Genomic DNA, 17,015 nt, shown 5'->3' with positions numbered 1-17,015 from the left:
ACCACTCTAACTCCTCAGGTGATGATAGTTTTGGTAAAGATTGGGCTGAGGAAGAGAATGATGGTAGTAGCCTGCGCTGGGAAGAAGATGGAGATAAGACTCCGCACATTCACGGAACGGTTCGCAAACAGAAAGATCAAGCTATCATGTCTGAGAAGATCTTTGGTACGGCCGGTTCAATGATATGGGATTATTCTTTTTCACCTAAATTGGACGGGAAGGAAGTATTGGATGGAGATGGCCCTCAGAAACTACTACTGCAAATCCAAGTGGACCTGAAGAAATCACACTTTCCACTATATACCAGAGCATCATGGCTCATCGTGAGGAGACTAGGTTGAAGAGCTCTCGCACTCAAGGTGCGTGTCGTAAATTGCAAAACTCTATACGCAGGGTTGCAAAGACTTGTTCTGATTTTGCAGTTAGAATTGGTGAAGCAGAAGCCAAAATTTCCCTGCTGGAAGATAAGTTGGCTGCACAAAAAACTCTGACCGAGTCTATGAAAACTCTGAAAGATGACACAATTTGGAAATTGACCGACCTTGAAAATCGCTCAAGGAGGAATAACTTGCAGATTCTGGGCATTCCTGAGGGCATGGAGGGTCCGGACGCCCGGCAGTTTGTGATTGAACTCTTTGAGGAGGCATTCCCAGAACTCAAGCAATGGGACTGGAAAATTGAGTTGCAAAAGGCCCATTGGTTTTCTTTTAATCAACGCAAAAAAGGGGGGCAAGCTGACAATCGTCCACGGGCTATCCTTATATGCCTTAATAATTTTCCGTCCTGAGAGGCATTATACGACGTGGCTAGACCAGATCGGAAAAGGATGGGATAGGGTTTTGATTTTTTTGTGAGAACTTGATTTGTTATTTATTTATTCACGTGTGCTAATCTGGGGCAAGTTGTTGAGATTACTCCCATTTTTCAATATGGTGACTTTAAACACATAGCTTTGTATGTCCAGTAATATCTTTCTCCGATGTTAAAGCTGAAGAGATTTTCAAATTTAGTAGCTGTTTTTGTCAATTCTGTAGTTCTGAGTGTGGTCCTCTTGTGGAATGACTGCAGTAATAAAAGAATTTTAAAGCTGGAGTCTGTATCCTTGTTAGCAGTGAGAAAGACTCTTCCATGATATTTGTAGGCCTAGGACTAACTGACAAAAGTTGACACCAGTAGCAGAATCAGACACAAGTTGATCTGACTAACCTTCTTGGCTCTCTATTTGGTTGATTGTTTTATTAGGATTGTAACTGGGATGGATAAATAATCAATTGTCTGCCTTTAGACTGCTGATCAGTATTGGCACTATGTCATTGAAACAAATGCATGTGTAATATTCAAGGGGGCCTTTCCTCTCATCCCTCCCTTCCAATATCTACACATATGTCCAAGCACATGTATTTGCACCAACCTCCATTCCAAATATGCACCAAAACTTTCTGATACACAGCCATCTGGAGTGTATACCAAACACATACACAGATAGTTTTATACATCATGGTCTGCCAATTTCTACATGGAGTAAGGTGGGGGTATCAAGTGTATCAATGTGATATAAACATGTATGACTTTCAATGGCTTTGCTACATTGAAGTGTAAAGTCCTGTTGAACTATTTGAATGAGAATGAAATAAGGAACAAGGAGTTTTTTTCAGGCACCATACTTGCCTTTCTGAATGCCAACAAAAGATTAATTACAACCTAAGGCCGTAAACTGCTGCCAAGTCATAGAAGCTATCTGAAAGTGTTAGTGCTGCTGCTCTGTATGTTCTGCCTAGTAATCCTTATATCTGAGTTTTTTCTTATTTCAAGTCTGCCCACATTAATCCAAGAGTAAATACATGTGGCCAAGTTCATAAAGCAAAATTCTCCATCTGTCCCCCAAGTAAGATCTCCAAAGGGATACTTCAGAGTTCCATCATACATAATTAGGAATACAGATTGTCTTCTTTTTTTCCGTTTCCGCTACTGAAACATTTCATCTGCACCCTTCAAACCCCATACATCCACAACATTTTTTACACACTTCCTCACAAATCAGAAACCAGAACACACGTCAGTAGCCTAGAGGTAGCCAAATAGTGTCTGCTTGAAAATATAGATTGTTTCCCGGTAGTTGGTGTTATACGTAGAATTTCCATGTATTTCAGGGTATGTAATTCACAAAAGAATTGATAAACGAAGCACTAACAAAAAGGCAGGTGTATATTTAATTCGTCATGATGATTTTAAAGAAAGCTACAACATCAGTTGTCCTTAAAATGGTTTGTTGTTGGTAAGCCTGTAAATTACTCCACTGTTCTCTTCATCAGTTCTTTACTTGCAGTATTTTTATGCATTGAGAAAAGTGGAAGCAGACATGTAATACTATTTGAAAATGCCTTAGTATTTGTATGGTTACTCCATGGCCCTATTTATCAACCTTGTTCTCTGTTATTTTGCCTGCTGGTTCATAAAATATATATTTGATTTACCCAGTACTTGTAAAACATGCAAATTTAGTTTATAAAACCTACACTCTTCTTTCAGGTGTTTTACACTACCTGTGGAATGTTAAATGCAACGAGATTGCTCCTGCTTTACTCCTCTCCCTTTCCATCTTATCTCAATCCCTTCTCGGTCTCACATTACTTCTGTTCTGTCTGACTGACATCCTTTCTGATAGAGGACCGCCTCCATCACCAGTGGGGTGCTGCAATGGTATGCTTTTTGCTCCTTTTGAGCATGGGCTTTCTTGTTTCTGCAAGTCTTGCAAGCCCTTTCCAACGTCTTCTCTCTGTCTAAAGCAGCTCTTGTCAGGTTACTAACTGGTAATTTTCATTACTCCTTGTCACAGTCCTTACTTATGAGTTTATCTCCATTCAGGCAAACCATACTTACCAAACTTAACTTTTCTTTCCCAAGCCAAGAGTGCCCCCAAACTCAAGAGTACAAATACATCACTTCCTGCGAAGGACTTCGTGAAACAATCAAGCATAGAAAGGAATCAGTTGAACAACAGAAAGAGGCAGGTGGGAACTCAGAACTGTGATGAGGAAGACATTGACTCGGAGTAATGAAAATTACCTGTAAGTAACTGGGCATTACCTCCTCGTCTGTCTTCCTCTCACAGTCCTTACATGTGAGTATGAAACAAACCACATCACAGATAAGCAAAAACAGGTGTATTTAAAGAAACAAATTAAACAAAACAATTAACTGGAGGAGAACCCACAGAACTCGGGACAGCAGTACCAAAATCAGAGGATACATCTCCTCCCAACTGCAAACTAATGGGGCATGAATGTGTGAGACAGAGCCCAAGTGGCTGCAAAACAAAGGTCTCAAATGGAAGCCCCTTTAAATGCTGCCCAGGAGGAGATACTATCAGTTGACCTCCCAGGGAAAGATGTTGGGTCAGGTTGGCCAGCCAAAGAATAAGAATGAGAAATGGCCAACTTAATCCAGCGGGGCAAAGTAGAGAGAAAAGGCTTGAGACTCCTCTTCGCCAGACCTGGGAGCCAAACAAGGCAACAGATTTGCCAAATGAGGCAGTGCTCTGCAACTGCACAGAATGAGCCCTATGGACATCAAGAGAATGCAAACACACATCCTCCCCAGACACTGGAAAAGGATAAAAAGCAGACAAAACAATATCAGAATCTAAATAAAATGATTAAACTACATTAGGGAGAAAGGCAGCACTAGGACACAGCACCGCCTTGTGTGGGAAAAACCTGAGTCATGGAGGCGAAGACAACAAAGCCCAATCCCCCCCACTCGTGTCCCAGAAGAAATGGCCACCAGAAACACAACCTTGGCCAACAAAAACTTAAAGTAGGCAGACTCCAAAGGCTCAAACTGAGCACCCTGTAAACCCTTCAGAATGAACTATAGGACGCCACAGAAAACAACTGTGCAGCAAGTGCGCCGCCAGAGGGGCCACAGACACACCAGTCCCCTGGAAAGCCTGCAGAGCCGCCACTAACTGCAGAGTGTAGAGGCAGCAAACCCTTAATATCCCCGAGACCATCACAGGCTGTCCAGCAGGCCACAGATGCTCCTGTGGTCTTGCATGCCCCACATACGAGTGTGACCATATAAAGCAATAACAAGCTGCCGTAGCACGTCAGAAAAATAGAAAAACATACCTATAACCAAGATGGTGATCAGCTGCAGAAAAAAAGAAAAAGGAACCCCTTTCAGGAAATGATGTATTTGTACTCATAAGTATGGGGCGCCATCTTGGATTGGGAAAGAAAAGTCAAGTTTGGTAATTAGGTACTTCATGAATGGAGATTAACTCGTATGGAAGTACTGTGAGAAGAAGATGGACAAGGAGGTAATGCTTTTCTGGCTGTCTGAGTGAAGAACACTAATTGATAGCTACAGGTCTTGAACGGTGCTGTAAAAAGATTGAGCACAGTTTTCCATTGTTTTACATTGGTCCTTACACACCAAACCTATTATATCTACTGACTTTGAATTCAGAAACCAGACAGATCAATGCATTCAGTTAATTTAGCAGAAAGGTTCTGCAGTCCAAATGTTCATTAGTCTCAGTGGCTTTTACATCAGTGATTAATGTGTTCTGTGATTTTGCTTGAGCACCTGCCCTGATTAAATGTGGTTCTACATCAGACCCCTATGGAACACATGGAAATACTTCCTAAATATTTTGAAATGGTCATAGTATGATTCCATGACAAGAACAAGAGTTAGTCAAAATAATTGGACCCTGTGTTAAGAAAGGAAATTAAATCTCACAAAAGATGCAGCTAACAGATTTATTATGAAGACAGGGTAATCCCAAATCTGAAATAAAAATAGTTTTGTCTTTGTGGAGTTGAAGAGAAATCTGGGACTGGTTGATATCTTGAGTGCAAATTCTCCAAACACTTTGAGATTTACTCGTTTTCTCCTTAGCACCAGTCTTAATTGTATATCAACCTTATAATGTCAGGGCTTTTAGGGAAGAGTAGGGTTTCCTTTGATCCTTGGGATCTCTTGAAATACTTCATATAGATGGAGTTTCAGTTATTATTTGAATCAAGTCTTTCTACTCTTTTAATGAGGAAAAAAAGGTTTAAGTTCAATCTAGAAACATCTGTTATTAGGGCAGTACAAACTAATTATGTTCAGTGGCGGCCAGTAATTTTAGGAGGGAGGGGGCGGACAGGAAATATAGGCACACATACGCACTCACAGCCATGCATTCACACACACACATCCATTCACAACACTCACAACCAAAATATTGAATCACGCACGCACCAAACATGAATTTAAAAACAAATCACACTTACCTGCAGCTCTGCCTTGGAGGTCCCAGGAGGCTTGGGACTGCTGCCTTTCCTCATTGGTCAGCCAGTAAGGGAAGGCAGGAGTCCCAACGTCATCATAGAGTGGGATGGGGTCGGTGAGACTGCTGACCCCACCACACTCCGTGATGAAGTGTCACTGATTGGTACTCCACCCTGGGCGTTTCACGGCTTAAAACTGAAGCGCCCAGGTGCGAGGCAATGAGTGGCACTTCCCCTCCTCAGGAGGGGGACAGCCTCAAGTTCCTTTGCTGAGCTGAGGAGGTCATGCCTACAGCAGCTGTGACATCCTCAGCCCAGCAAATTTCATCTTCGGCAGCCAGGAGTCTTCGCATTTAACACATGTTTAGCTCCTGGCTGCCTGACCTGAAAATGAACAGTGTCTGTCAGACTGACCTTTGCTCAGCCTGACATACACTGTTCTTAGGGGCAAAAGGTGATGGGCGTGGCCCCTTCACCCCAATGGTCTGGCCGCTGCTGATTATGTTACTGAATTAACACATGAACAAATCTTCATTATGGCAAACTGATTGCTTAGACTACAACTGATAAAGGGCAGCCTTGGCAAAGTGTATCAGTGTTGGTGCATTAACAAAATTGTACCACATGAAATGGCATGTTATGATGTGGGTGAGAAGCATACGAAAATCATGGACTAAGGAAGCAGCACAAACTATACAACAGAATTTGAAGTCCAATGGTACAGTTGAGCGTGAAGAAGGGATATCTGAGGATTTCCAATATGATTTCTCTGATCTGTAAGGATATACTTATGCCCTTGAAATACATTTTATTAAGCCTTCTTCCAAAATGTTTAGATCACCCTATTAAAGTAAAGTGATTAATTTATTCTTGGTAAAGAATAGCCTGTTGTGAATTGCTTTCAACTCTGGATTCGTTACAAGTAGAGGTACCACTGCCTTAAATTAATTATGTCATCTCTATACCACATATTTGATGACTTATAGTCTGTGATTCTGGTAAGTGTCATATCATAATACCATCTACAATGTCATCTGTGATGTATGTATGGTATTTCTATGGCACAAACCTAGCCAAAATGCAGCCGAGTGCTGTACAGGTTCAAAGAGAAGCGTAACGACAACGAATGGTAGGAGAAGTACATGGGACAGTTAATCCACCAAGTGATGGTGCCAGTAAGGTCATGGGAGAGTAACAACTCCAACTTCAACTGGGGAATTTCTGTGGTTTTTTACAGTTTTGATTGATTACCATCACATGCCCTTCAACTGAATATTTTCTCTAGGTATGCAAATAGGTTCCCTACATACAAACTTGAGCCGCAAGGGGGTTTAGATTGAAATACAAAATCTACAGACCGCCTACATTTGGTAGGCATCCTTGCTCCCATTTATTCCTCTCAGTTCACTGCTCATGACCGCTCACATACCATCACAGATGAAACCATAATTTAGATAATCAGTTATATGACGTCTCAAACAATGACAATCCGTGTCAGCAATGTGACGACCTCACAGAGATGACGTATAGAGGAAAAGTTGCAGTTCACTGAACATTTGTCCTCCTATAGATTACCTTGAGATTAAAGCCTGCAGTACCACCTGTACTGCAGGCAACTAGATGGCCTTAATGATTCTTCACAGACATTACACAACAATGTATGGTTATAGCGCCACTGCCTGGAAGTAGATACCCTCACTAACATACGTAGACATGCTGCATAGTTAAGTATCCTCACCATCATTTTATGTAAAAGGCTTCTATGTACTGCTGTCAGAGCATCGATTATCGATTGTATTTAGAAGCATGCTGTTTTTGCACTAGTTGCAAACTGATGTGAAAATTCTATGTTGTAACATTGATGTATCTGTTTGCCATTAGTGATGTTAATATCAGTTAATGAGCAGTGCATGGGGCATTATGGTCCTAAGCTGAAGAAAATTGTTTCCGCTATTTATTTTAGTTTTTCAATTACATTCTTTGGCACATGTCGGTAGTATCTTGTGTCTACAGAATATTGTCCAACTATTTAAATACTGGGAAAGCCCAACCCATTGCCATTGCTCTGTACCAGTAGTGCTATGCCAGAGGGCCTCAGTGGGCACAGAGTGTTGCAGCTGGCCTCATCATTCGCTAAGTACCCTTTGACTGTGCCAAGTGGCTAGTCCCATTGCTCCCTGTCCCATTGGTGCACAGCCAATATCTGTGCCCCGAATACCCTGGGCTTAGGGGATGGCCATGACCATTAATTGTGTGTAATTCTCATTACATAACTGGTGCACACTTTTCCCAAGTAACAGCTGGGAATGATATATGGCTGTGGTTATTGGTTAAACCTTATGTTATACCCTGGTACCAGACCCAACCGAAAAGCTGTGCCCCGCCAGTCCACATACTGGCTAAGTGTTTGTCTATATATAATTTCCCTTTGTAAACCAAACAGGAATATTACTAGGTTTTTATGCAAGACAGTGTAGCAATAAATGTTGCTGCACTGTGTTGTGTGGAAGAGAAAGAGCAGAAAAGTGCCATATCTATTAAAATGTGACACTGTTTCTCTTCCCACCTGCACTGGTACACTTTAGGTTGACCTTGCATCAAGGCACTCACCCTTGCAAGGGTGTGTGCATGAAGCCAAGCATAGGTTTTGTACTGGAAGGGAACCCTTCAAGTGCAAAATACTATGCTTATACATAGTATAACATTTTTTCAACGTTGTGTGCTGTACAGTTTAACATGTGCAAAAGTGTGACGTTTTGGAAAACAAATATTTTTCTAAACTTTATAGCTAACTTTTCGGAGCCGTTTATTTTTTAAAAAAATAGGGATTTGTGTGAAAATCCATGGGTGGTTTCATGGGATGGCCCATGTACCCCCCATTGACCACCCCATTGATGCAAAGTAGCACAAAGCACTACTTTGCATTACTTTAGTGCTACTTTCATTCACAAATTAGGATTTGTGCTAGAGAGAAAATCCAAAACAACACTTTGTGTCACTTTGCATCACTTCTGTGGTGCAAACGCAGCACCAAGTGCTAGTACATCTGCCCCTAAATGTTTAATTGGGAAAGGTGCAAAAATGTCTAATTTGCAAGTCCAATTAACTGATACACTTTGTACTCGAAATATGCCTTCTTCTGGTATTCTGTAACCTATGCCTTTGAAAAATGTGTGTTTAGACTTTTAAAATGTACTGTTTATTTATATTTCTGAAATGTGAAATTGGACGTCTGGCAGTTCATGCTGCAGTGAGTGGTGCAAAGTAAGACTGCAGGGTCATACAGTAAAACTTTATTCCTCTGCAAACACAAACTTAAAATACATACGTTTGCAATATTTATACTATCCAGAAATGTAGTAGTAGTAGTGTAGGGACATTTTTATGGCTCTAAAGATCTGTTGTTTTGTTTTAATTATTTCTTGATGATGAAGTAAAGTAGTTAATGTGACCTAGTAAAGAGGGAATCCACCTATCAAACTTAGAATAGTGAATTAGATCAGGTGGAATTTGAATATGTGGGCATTTTTGCATAACTATTTGTACATCTGTGCGCCAGGTTTTAAGCATGGTGAGTGGTCTTATCTTCCCATGGTAAATGGACCGGCACAAGTCTATTCTACTGTCAGTGTGTGTACTATTGAGAATGTAATGCTTGGTCTCCTTTATATTTCAATAGGTAGTCAGCCCTCTGAGCAATATACCACGAAGAATAAGGAAAGATGCACAGATACTGTAAAACCAGTAGAGATGGAATATGAACAGGATCTCCAGAATTCACAGAGACAAGAAATAGGGAAGAGAAGCAAAGACTCCAACCTGAACACGATAAACATAGGAGCAAACAGACCACCTCAGTGCAATGACACCGAAAGAGATGAACTCAAGTCAGAAAAGTATTCTGACCAGCAGAAACCTCAGATAGCTACCGGAAGATACACATGTATGGAATGTGGGAAAACCTATACGAAAAACTCCACACTTACCATGCATCTAAGGTCTCATACAGGAGAGAAACCATATCCATGTACCGAATGTGGAAAAAGTTTTAGTAGGAAATTCACACTTACAATCCATAGAAGAACGCACACAGGAGAGAAACCTCATATCTGTTCTGAATGTGGTAAGTGTTTCACCCAGTCTTCAGCATTAATTTATCACCAGCGAACACACATAGGATGCCGAATAGAGAAAGGAGACAGCCCTAAAGGTGATATGCTACATTCTGATTTGAGAAAGCCATTGAACATAGTCTCCTCGCTCAATTCAGAGTCGAATACCTTCAAGAGGTGGGACTTTTTGTGAAAGATTTTCCAAAGCAAGTCAAAGAGACTGGCCTGCCACATCATTAAGACAATCTGAAAATATACTTAGCATCAACCTAGGTGCTATAGCTTGGTGTATCAGAACCAGAAGTTCAAAAATAAATCACACTTTTTAATTAAAGCTCATTCTGAAACATGTTTACGTTGTCTGATGGCAAATGCACAAACTAAAAAAAGCTATAGGGGTACAGTGATTGAAAGAGATTTCAAGAGATAAGTATTCTTTTATTAACAGTGCATATCATTATTTTACCATGTCCTGACGCAGACACCCAATTAATTTACAACACTGCACAGTTTGCCCTGGATGGCAAGTCGAAAGACACAAAGGCCTGTTTGCCATCTTCAACTAGAGGCAGGTCACACATCCCTTACTAGACAAGAGCCAAGCAATGCCTTGGGGGAAGCTTTTGCAGGGATACTCACCCTGGGGTTCGGGGGAGTATGCCTATCCTCAAGGATTAGAATGTCTAACATGCAACCTATTGTGGTATGGACGTATATCAGTACCCTATAAAAATTAGGATAAAATACAAAGAAACTTTGTTCTCCAGTCCCACAAGGAAACTAATTGGTACCATGACAGATTAAAAATAACTATATACATAGTCACAGCAGAGACCTGTAGGAACGATTCTATCCAAGTATGCACTCCCACAAAGCAGTCTAAGTCTCTTGGTGGACCCGAGGATAGAAGCCACCGAGGGTGTGAGGGAGGTACTTCAGGGGGACAGTAGTGCATGTATGAATGGCAAGGCTGGCAGCGACTCCATTGATGGTTGAGGCAGATGATGCAGTTCCAACACCACAAAATTCTAAACATGAAAGTAAAATGTGATTCAACAGTCTAGAAAGCAGAACGCTTCCTTACAATGATCTTTATAAACAGTACATAAATGGCTGTGGTCTGGGATCACTAGATATTTAACCCCTTGCTAAATGTTTTGGTCACAAGCGTCTACTTGGTGTATTGTTACTCTGTGAGGAAAATGAAAATGGAAAGGCAATGCTAGCCACTCAGTCACATACACACATATTTGAATGCCTCCACCTGACTTGTCTGACAACATTAACAAATATTACATAAGTAAAGGTTGTGGCATTGGTGGCTCTGCTCCCCATGTGTTATTTAGGGAAAATAAACTAGACAAGCAGAATCATCTCCTATTTTTCAGAAGGGTGAATGTTGTGTAATGCCGCATCTCTGTTTTATTAATTTATGGTGTGGCCTAGGTGTGCATCCATATAGATTGACATTTAGAGCAATGCTTTAAATTAGTTATAAACATTTGTTCTTTCTGGCAAGGGTGTTGCAGAGAGAAGAGCATATAGAAAGAGGGGTCACAGTAAAAGGAAGTAAAGAAGGAGACAGGAGAGGAAGGAGGAATGGAAGGGTGTACTGGAACCCCCTCTGTTTTTTCTCCTTGCCTGAAAAAGTATGGAGAGTCCACTGCAAGACGTCACAGGCTTAAGCAGCTTAACTATGATGAAGCTGTCAGCTGAAACGAGTTGAGAAAGGTTTTAAAAGACAGAACTATCAGCACCTTACCGAGGCCCACCACTTGTTACTGTAAACATCAGAGCTACCTCTCCAAAACACAGACCTTAGCAGCTCCACTCCTGGTGGTGAGAAAATTGCTAGTTTGCCATATGTTATGTTATATTCATAGCATTGTGTATGTTATGTTGTGCTATGCTAATAGAATTTGTAATGTGCATGCCCCCCCCCCACCAACAGCAGGGCTTTTGGTCACTAAAACACCTATCCTACATCTGTGTCGTCTACCCATGGCAGCATGATAAGTGGTATGATTTATTATTGCCTGTAAGGCCTCTAACTTGACTGACAGAGCAGAGATCCAGTGTAGCAACAGGTAAAAAAAAAGGGACTAATGCATACTAACGTTTTCATTATTGGTCTTCCGCTCCATACCAGCACTCACATCCTATGGTTTTATACTAAGACACAGTGCCACTGCAGCACTGCCACCCATTTGCATGGTCCAGGAGAAATAGAGAATCTGACATAATGAAACCAATCTATGCTTGTTACCTGCAACACTAACAACCCAATTTGACCTGCAGACGGTAGCGCCTAAAGACACATTAAAATAAACCATATGCATGTAGTGAATGTAATAATAATTCAGTGAGTCAACATGGACACTTTTTCACAAAGGTATGAATGATAATTCGTTACAAACAAATACTTACAGGGGTTAAGATCAGAAATAGGTTTATTTGGTTAAAAATTTAACTATAAATCAAAACAACAGCAATAACAAAATCAGCATAATATAGATGCATAGTCACATATAGTCATCATTTACATTTTTGGACTTCCTGTACTTAACATCTGCAGCTAAAAAACGGCATGCAGTGCAACATACAAATGGAGTATCGATTAAGGCTAAGACTAAAAATGCTGGTCTGCATCTATTTAAACCACATGATCTCCACAATGGGACTAAGGGTCTGATTATGAGTTTGACAGTGTGGGAGCGGGGTGGCACAACGCCAAACTCCACTGCCGACTGCCCTCCGGATTACAAGTTCTCATATGGGCGGATGGGCGTGCATTGACTGGTCCACGGTGCTGCCTTTTAAAGAATCATAGGAAAGCCTATGAAAGGCAGCGCTGTGGGACTGCCACAGTGTATTCCACCGCAGCATGAACTGTAAAGCTGCCATGCAGGACATGGGGATGCAGAAAGACGGGGGGCACAGCATGTGACCCCTCCATGCACCGAGGCACCAGAGGGACCAGTAGGGTCGCCTTAGTTTCCAAACCACCACCCTTTTCATGGCGGCAGGCTCACAGCCATGAATAGGAGGGCAGTGAGGAAATTCATACTATGCATGGCGGTGCAGCAGCTGCACCACCAGCATATTGTGGCCTTAGACAGCTGCAAGATCGCCAGGGATCGCGGATCCCTGGCTGTAGCAGCGGTCCTATGGCAGTCCTACCGCCCAAGTCATAAAGCAGCAGTCAGACAGCAGGTGCGGCAGTTGGCGCTCCGCCACAGTGGGTTTAGCGGTCCATCCGACTGCCAAACTCATATTCAGGCCCTAAGTATTTCCTATGCATACATTTATAAAATTTACAAAAAACTAAGAAATGCATCAGTGTTCAAGCAGAAGAGCAGTCACAAGGATTGATGACAAAAAATGTCATCTAACCCATTTGAAAAAGTAAATGTATAGAACTCAACATCACTCTAGATAATAACCAACGGTTATAGGGGCTGATGCCTAAGATAATGGTCTAAATCTGGATCAGTCTTCTATACAAATGGGCCCTAAATAAAGATTAAATAAGTTCAATGCATTTTCTTTTTTCAGGGGGGGGGGGTGTATTTCCAGTTTCCTTTTCACCCAGGACCTGTCTTTGGGCTAAAGAGTCCAAGGATGTGTGAATATTTCTTGTCTCACTATCCGGTGGCATATTTAAACTGAATTTTGAGGAAACCATCAAGATTCAAACAATCCCTAATGATTTTCAACTCTTTGATGCCCAGTTCGCTAAGACAAGTAAAAGATAAGGTGCCCTGAGCACAAATGTTATTTGGTTAACTTAAAATTTAAAAATGTTGTATTTTAAGATACGTAAAGGCCTCTACCATTAAAATATGCCACATTACGAGCACCATAACTAGCTTTAGCAATACATTTACTATTTTAAATATCAATCCGGTACTTTATCGGTTTGGAGCCTATTTTTAGCAAAATTAAAGACCACAGTTTAAGTTTGCAAAAAATGAATCTTCCTTCTCTCAGAAACTCTGCCCCAATGCCTGGTTTTTGGAAATAAGACCAAGCAACTGAAAGCTGTAACATTGCTTATTGTTTGGTTCTGAACAATAACCTCTATAGATCTCCTAAGGCCCAACCTCATAAAGTGCAGTCTCAGGAGGCCAATTGAAGTCCTTGATAAAAGTACAGCTTAATCCACATAAAGTAAGATACCAATGTCTTTCATTACAAATATTTGGAGTATCCTGATTCAATTTGTTTAGGTGCCTCTCAAGATCATTGATATTAAGTAAAAAGAGGAGTGGGGTGGGAACACAACTCTGCAAGATCCCCTTGCCTAATCTTGTGTGCAAAAGCATTCCCTATTAGCCCTATATTGAGCTCTCACAAATAGATCCGCTAGTTGCTGCCGAAAGTATGTTATGTCACCATCAATACTGATTAATGCTATGATGGGCCACAGATTGGCCCGGTTAATGCAATTTGTAGGCTGAGCTTAAGTCTAAAAATGCTTAATATAGAGATACAACAGTAGCCACAGTATACCCATTAATTATTAAATGAAGTTCAATGCACTGTTCTTTCATACCAAGCCCTTATCTAAAGCTATATGTCTCTCCACCAAAACATTCTTGTCTTTGACCCAATAAGTAGTCTCCATAATAACTTGACATGCTAGCTTTACAATTGAGTCAATTAAAGAAACTGGGAGTTAACCTCAGATCCACCCATCTCCCTTTATAAATAATAAACGACTCAGTTTTTTGGTGAATCCAAATTACTGGCTACATTCAACAAATATGTGGCCAAAGGGACCCAAAGCACTGTATTATTCTTATAAAGATCCATGAACCTCCACCAGGACCAGAAGGTTTGGAACAATAGATTGCATTAAAATTAACAGGCCAGGATTTTACAGGAATAAAAGAGTCTAGTTTGATTGTGTCAACAGAACAAAAGTAGGTGACAGTGACCACATTCTGAAAAGAACGTTGGTCATTTGAAAAACTGCCAGTGCCTAAGTACCTGCAAGCTTTTTCCTGAATGGCTATTTTTCTAACCCTGATTGCCATATAATAATTTCCTTCAACACCCTGCAACTGCCTCAATATTTCCAGAGGTCAATTTCAATGCTGAGTGTAATTTTAGACAAGGCCTTTGAAAAAAAGCTATCAAACAATGTATGCATTGTCGCTGGGGATGTACTATAGTTCTTCATGCACAAGAAGTCATTTATGAGTGAACAATTATTGTAAAAAGCATCCAGATAACAAGAACAGTTATTGTAAATCAATAGCAACTGTCCTATGGCATTATGTCACTACTTGAATGTTATGTTAGCATGTTTTGTATAGCGCACAGCTGCCTCAGCAAAGAGGCGTCCCAGCACTGCAGCAGAGCATAGAGGCTGGAATAAGTGTATTAATAATTTTTCACAATTTACCAAATCCTATTTCAATATTGTCATGCTCAATAATAGAGCCCTTGTGGAGCATAATAGTAGTCTTATTAGAACACTTCCTAGGGTCATAATATTTCAAATTCAGTGGCTAATGGTCTCTAAAATGATTGATTGAGACAGAGCAAAATATAAAACAATCCCTGAAATTAGCAGTGACAAAGATGTAGTCTATAACACTCTATCAATCCTTAGAATCAAAGGTTGAAATACTATCATTAGAGTTAAAGCTATCACAAGAGTTGCACATATTGGACTCAGCCAAAACGTCTAGTACAGTTTCCCCTTGTTTAGGGATAGAAAGAAAATAACCTCCATAGGAAAAATTCATCCCTCAGAAACAAGATTATAATTTGAGGCCTCAGGTTTATGTTGAAATCACCTGCCAAAATAGCAATATGCTTCTGCCCTGTACATAGTGTTTTAATAGACAAAGTATTTTTGAAAGCCATGTAATATTAGAGCAATCGGAGGCCTTAAAATTATCATTATAGAAATGAAAAAGAACTAAAGAACCGAAATTTGAAAAGCATAGCACTTCCACACATGGCAACCATGTAGGCCTTACAATACAAGGAGAGCAAAATCCAAATGAATAGCCCATCCCGGCCTCTACCAAAAGAAGATGGCAGCGCTGGAATGGCACAAGAGTAACCATCGAGATGAAGGAATAATAAAAGCATCATAGTGTCTTAGGTTATAACAAAACTTAGCCATTCACTGTTTTTTAGTACTGATGCAATGCGCATCAAAATTCATAACATTAAACTAATTATACTATTATCAGAGAAGGTCAAGGCTACATCCATTTTCCTCCTCCCACCAGAGAAAAACATCACACTACATTTGGAATGGTTCCTGGGCAATTTATTAACAGGTAATTTAGCTGGAGGTAAACTGTATATACTTAGTTTTTACATTTTTAACTGGGGTTTAACAAATTTAGATGTCCCAGCAAGCATATAGTAAGAAAAAGGAGGGGTGGGAAGATTAGAAGCCGAAAAGGAGATCAGGGCATAGGTAAATGAATGGCTCAGAGCAGTCTTTTTAGCCACCCTGAGTATAGCTCACTCAATGATGAGTGAATATCTTCAACTTCTCAATAATCCCTTGTCTTTAAAGTATCTTTTGAAAAGCAACTTGAAAGCTCAGAACTAAAATATAATATTCCATCATTCAAAATTATCAAGAAGCAGTCATCGTCAAATCTTTTCAAATTATTATTTAGTGTCTGTTAATTTTTTGCCTTTTACCAGTGAAGTTATGAAAAAGAAATCCAGACAGCATGTAAATAGTCTTCAATGAATAACATAGGTTTCAAAGTAGAAATGTTCTCAATATATAAGCACCAGAAGCACCTTAATAAACATGAATTCTTCAGACTATAAACTTGTAAAGCAATTCTTATTTTAGCTGCATGTGTCTGACCTCTAAAAATTATTATTCTTAGTCTAGATGAGAATATAGAAACACTTTCTTGGTATCAGAAATTCTTTGTAAGAAAGGCAATTTTATTGGCTAGGGGGATTCTGAGCCTCTGGAATAGTAATAAACACCTTACTGTTGAGAACTGGATTTACCCTCAAAGTCTTTTTCGCTGACAGGCTGGAGAAAATTCACTATCTCTTTAGTGGTTGAGTCTTGCAATATAGTGTTGGTGGTACGATATGAATTGGAGCTCTTTGAATAGAGGTGATCTGCACTTCCTCTGTACATCAATTCACATGAACAATCACTGGTGCATTTTCCTCACTTCCAAGGCTTTAGGTAACCTTCCTTTTACCTTGTCTCCCATGGCAAGGGTTAGAGGTCCAATCCATGTCCTAATCATCGGAGGAGGGACTTTGAGGAGTACTCCTTCTTTTCCTCGGAGGAGTTAGTGAAAACAATATGTCCAATGGAACAGCAGTTATGACATCCTGCTCTCCTGCTGCAAGTTCAACCTTCTGCTCTATTCCTACCTCCAGAAGTTCAGGTGCTGCAGAATTGAGTGGTTGTTGAGTTTCCACGTGGAGATTTCAGTTTGGGATTTACTGCTCTCAGCCATGACTGTAGTCACAGCACTGCTGAGAGTCATCTGCTTCTGTTTTGGTGGTGGTCTCATTGCTGATCCATGGGTATTCCTCATCCCAGCGATTTCCTACTCAAAAGAGGATGCAGTAGGTGTGCTGTGTTTCCTGAAGTAAGGTGGGGACT

At 40.5% G+C, this 17,015-nt stretch overlaps 1 protein-coding gene across 2 annotated transcripts in view; it reads left to right on the top strand.

Moving 5' to 3' along the window:
* The window catches only part of LOC146866754 (uncharacterized), a 102,912-nt gene extending 93,167 nt beyond the window's left edge, over positions 1–9,745 (top strand). For both annotated transcript variants that reach the window (XM_085601193.1, XM_085601199.1), the window contains exon 8: positions 8,962–9,745. In XM_085601193.1, coding sequence (XP_085457319.1) covers positions 8,962–9,587 — 626 coding nt within the window. In that variant the 3' untranslated portion in view covers positions 9,588–9,745. The remainder of the gene's footprint in view (positions 1–8,961) is intronic.
* The last annotated feature ends 7,270 nt before the right edge of the window (positions 9,746–17,015 follow it).

Source organism: Triturus cristatus, chromosome 1_2 (genome assembly GCF_964204655.1).
Source record: "Triturus cristatus chromosome 1_2, aTriCri1.1, whole genome shotgun sequence".
In the NCBI taxonomy this organism is placed as follows: domain Eukaryota; kingdom Metazoa; phylum Chordata; class Amphibia; order Caudata; family Salamandridae; genus Triturus; species Triturus cristatus.
Note: the sequence above shows the minus strand (reverse complement) of the source record. Positions and strands in the feature narration are given on the sequence as shown.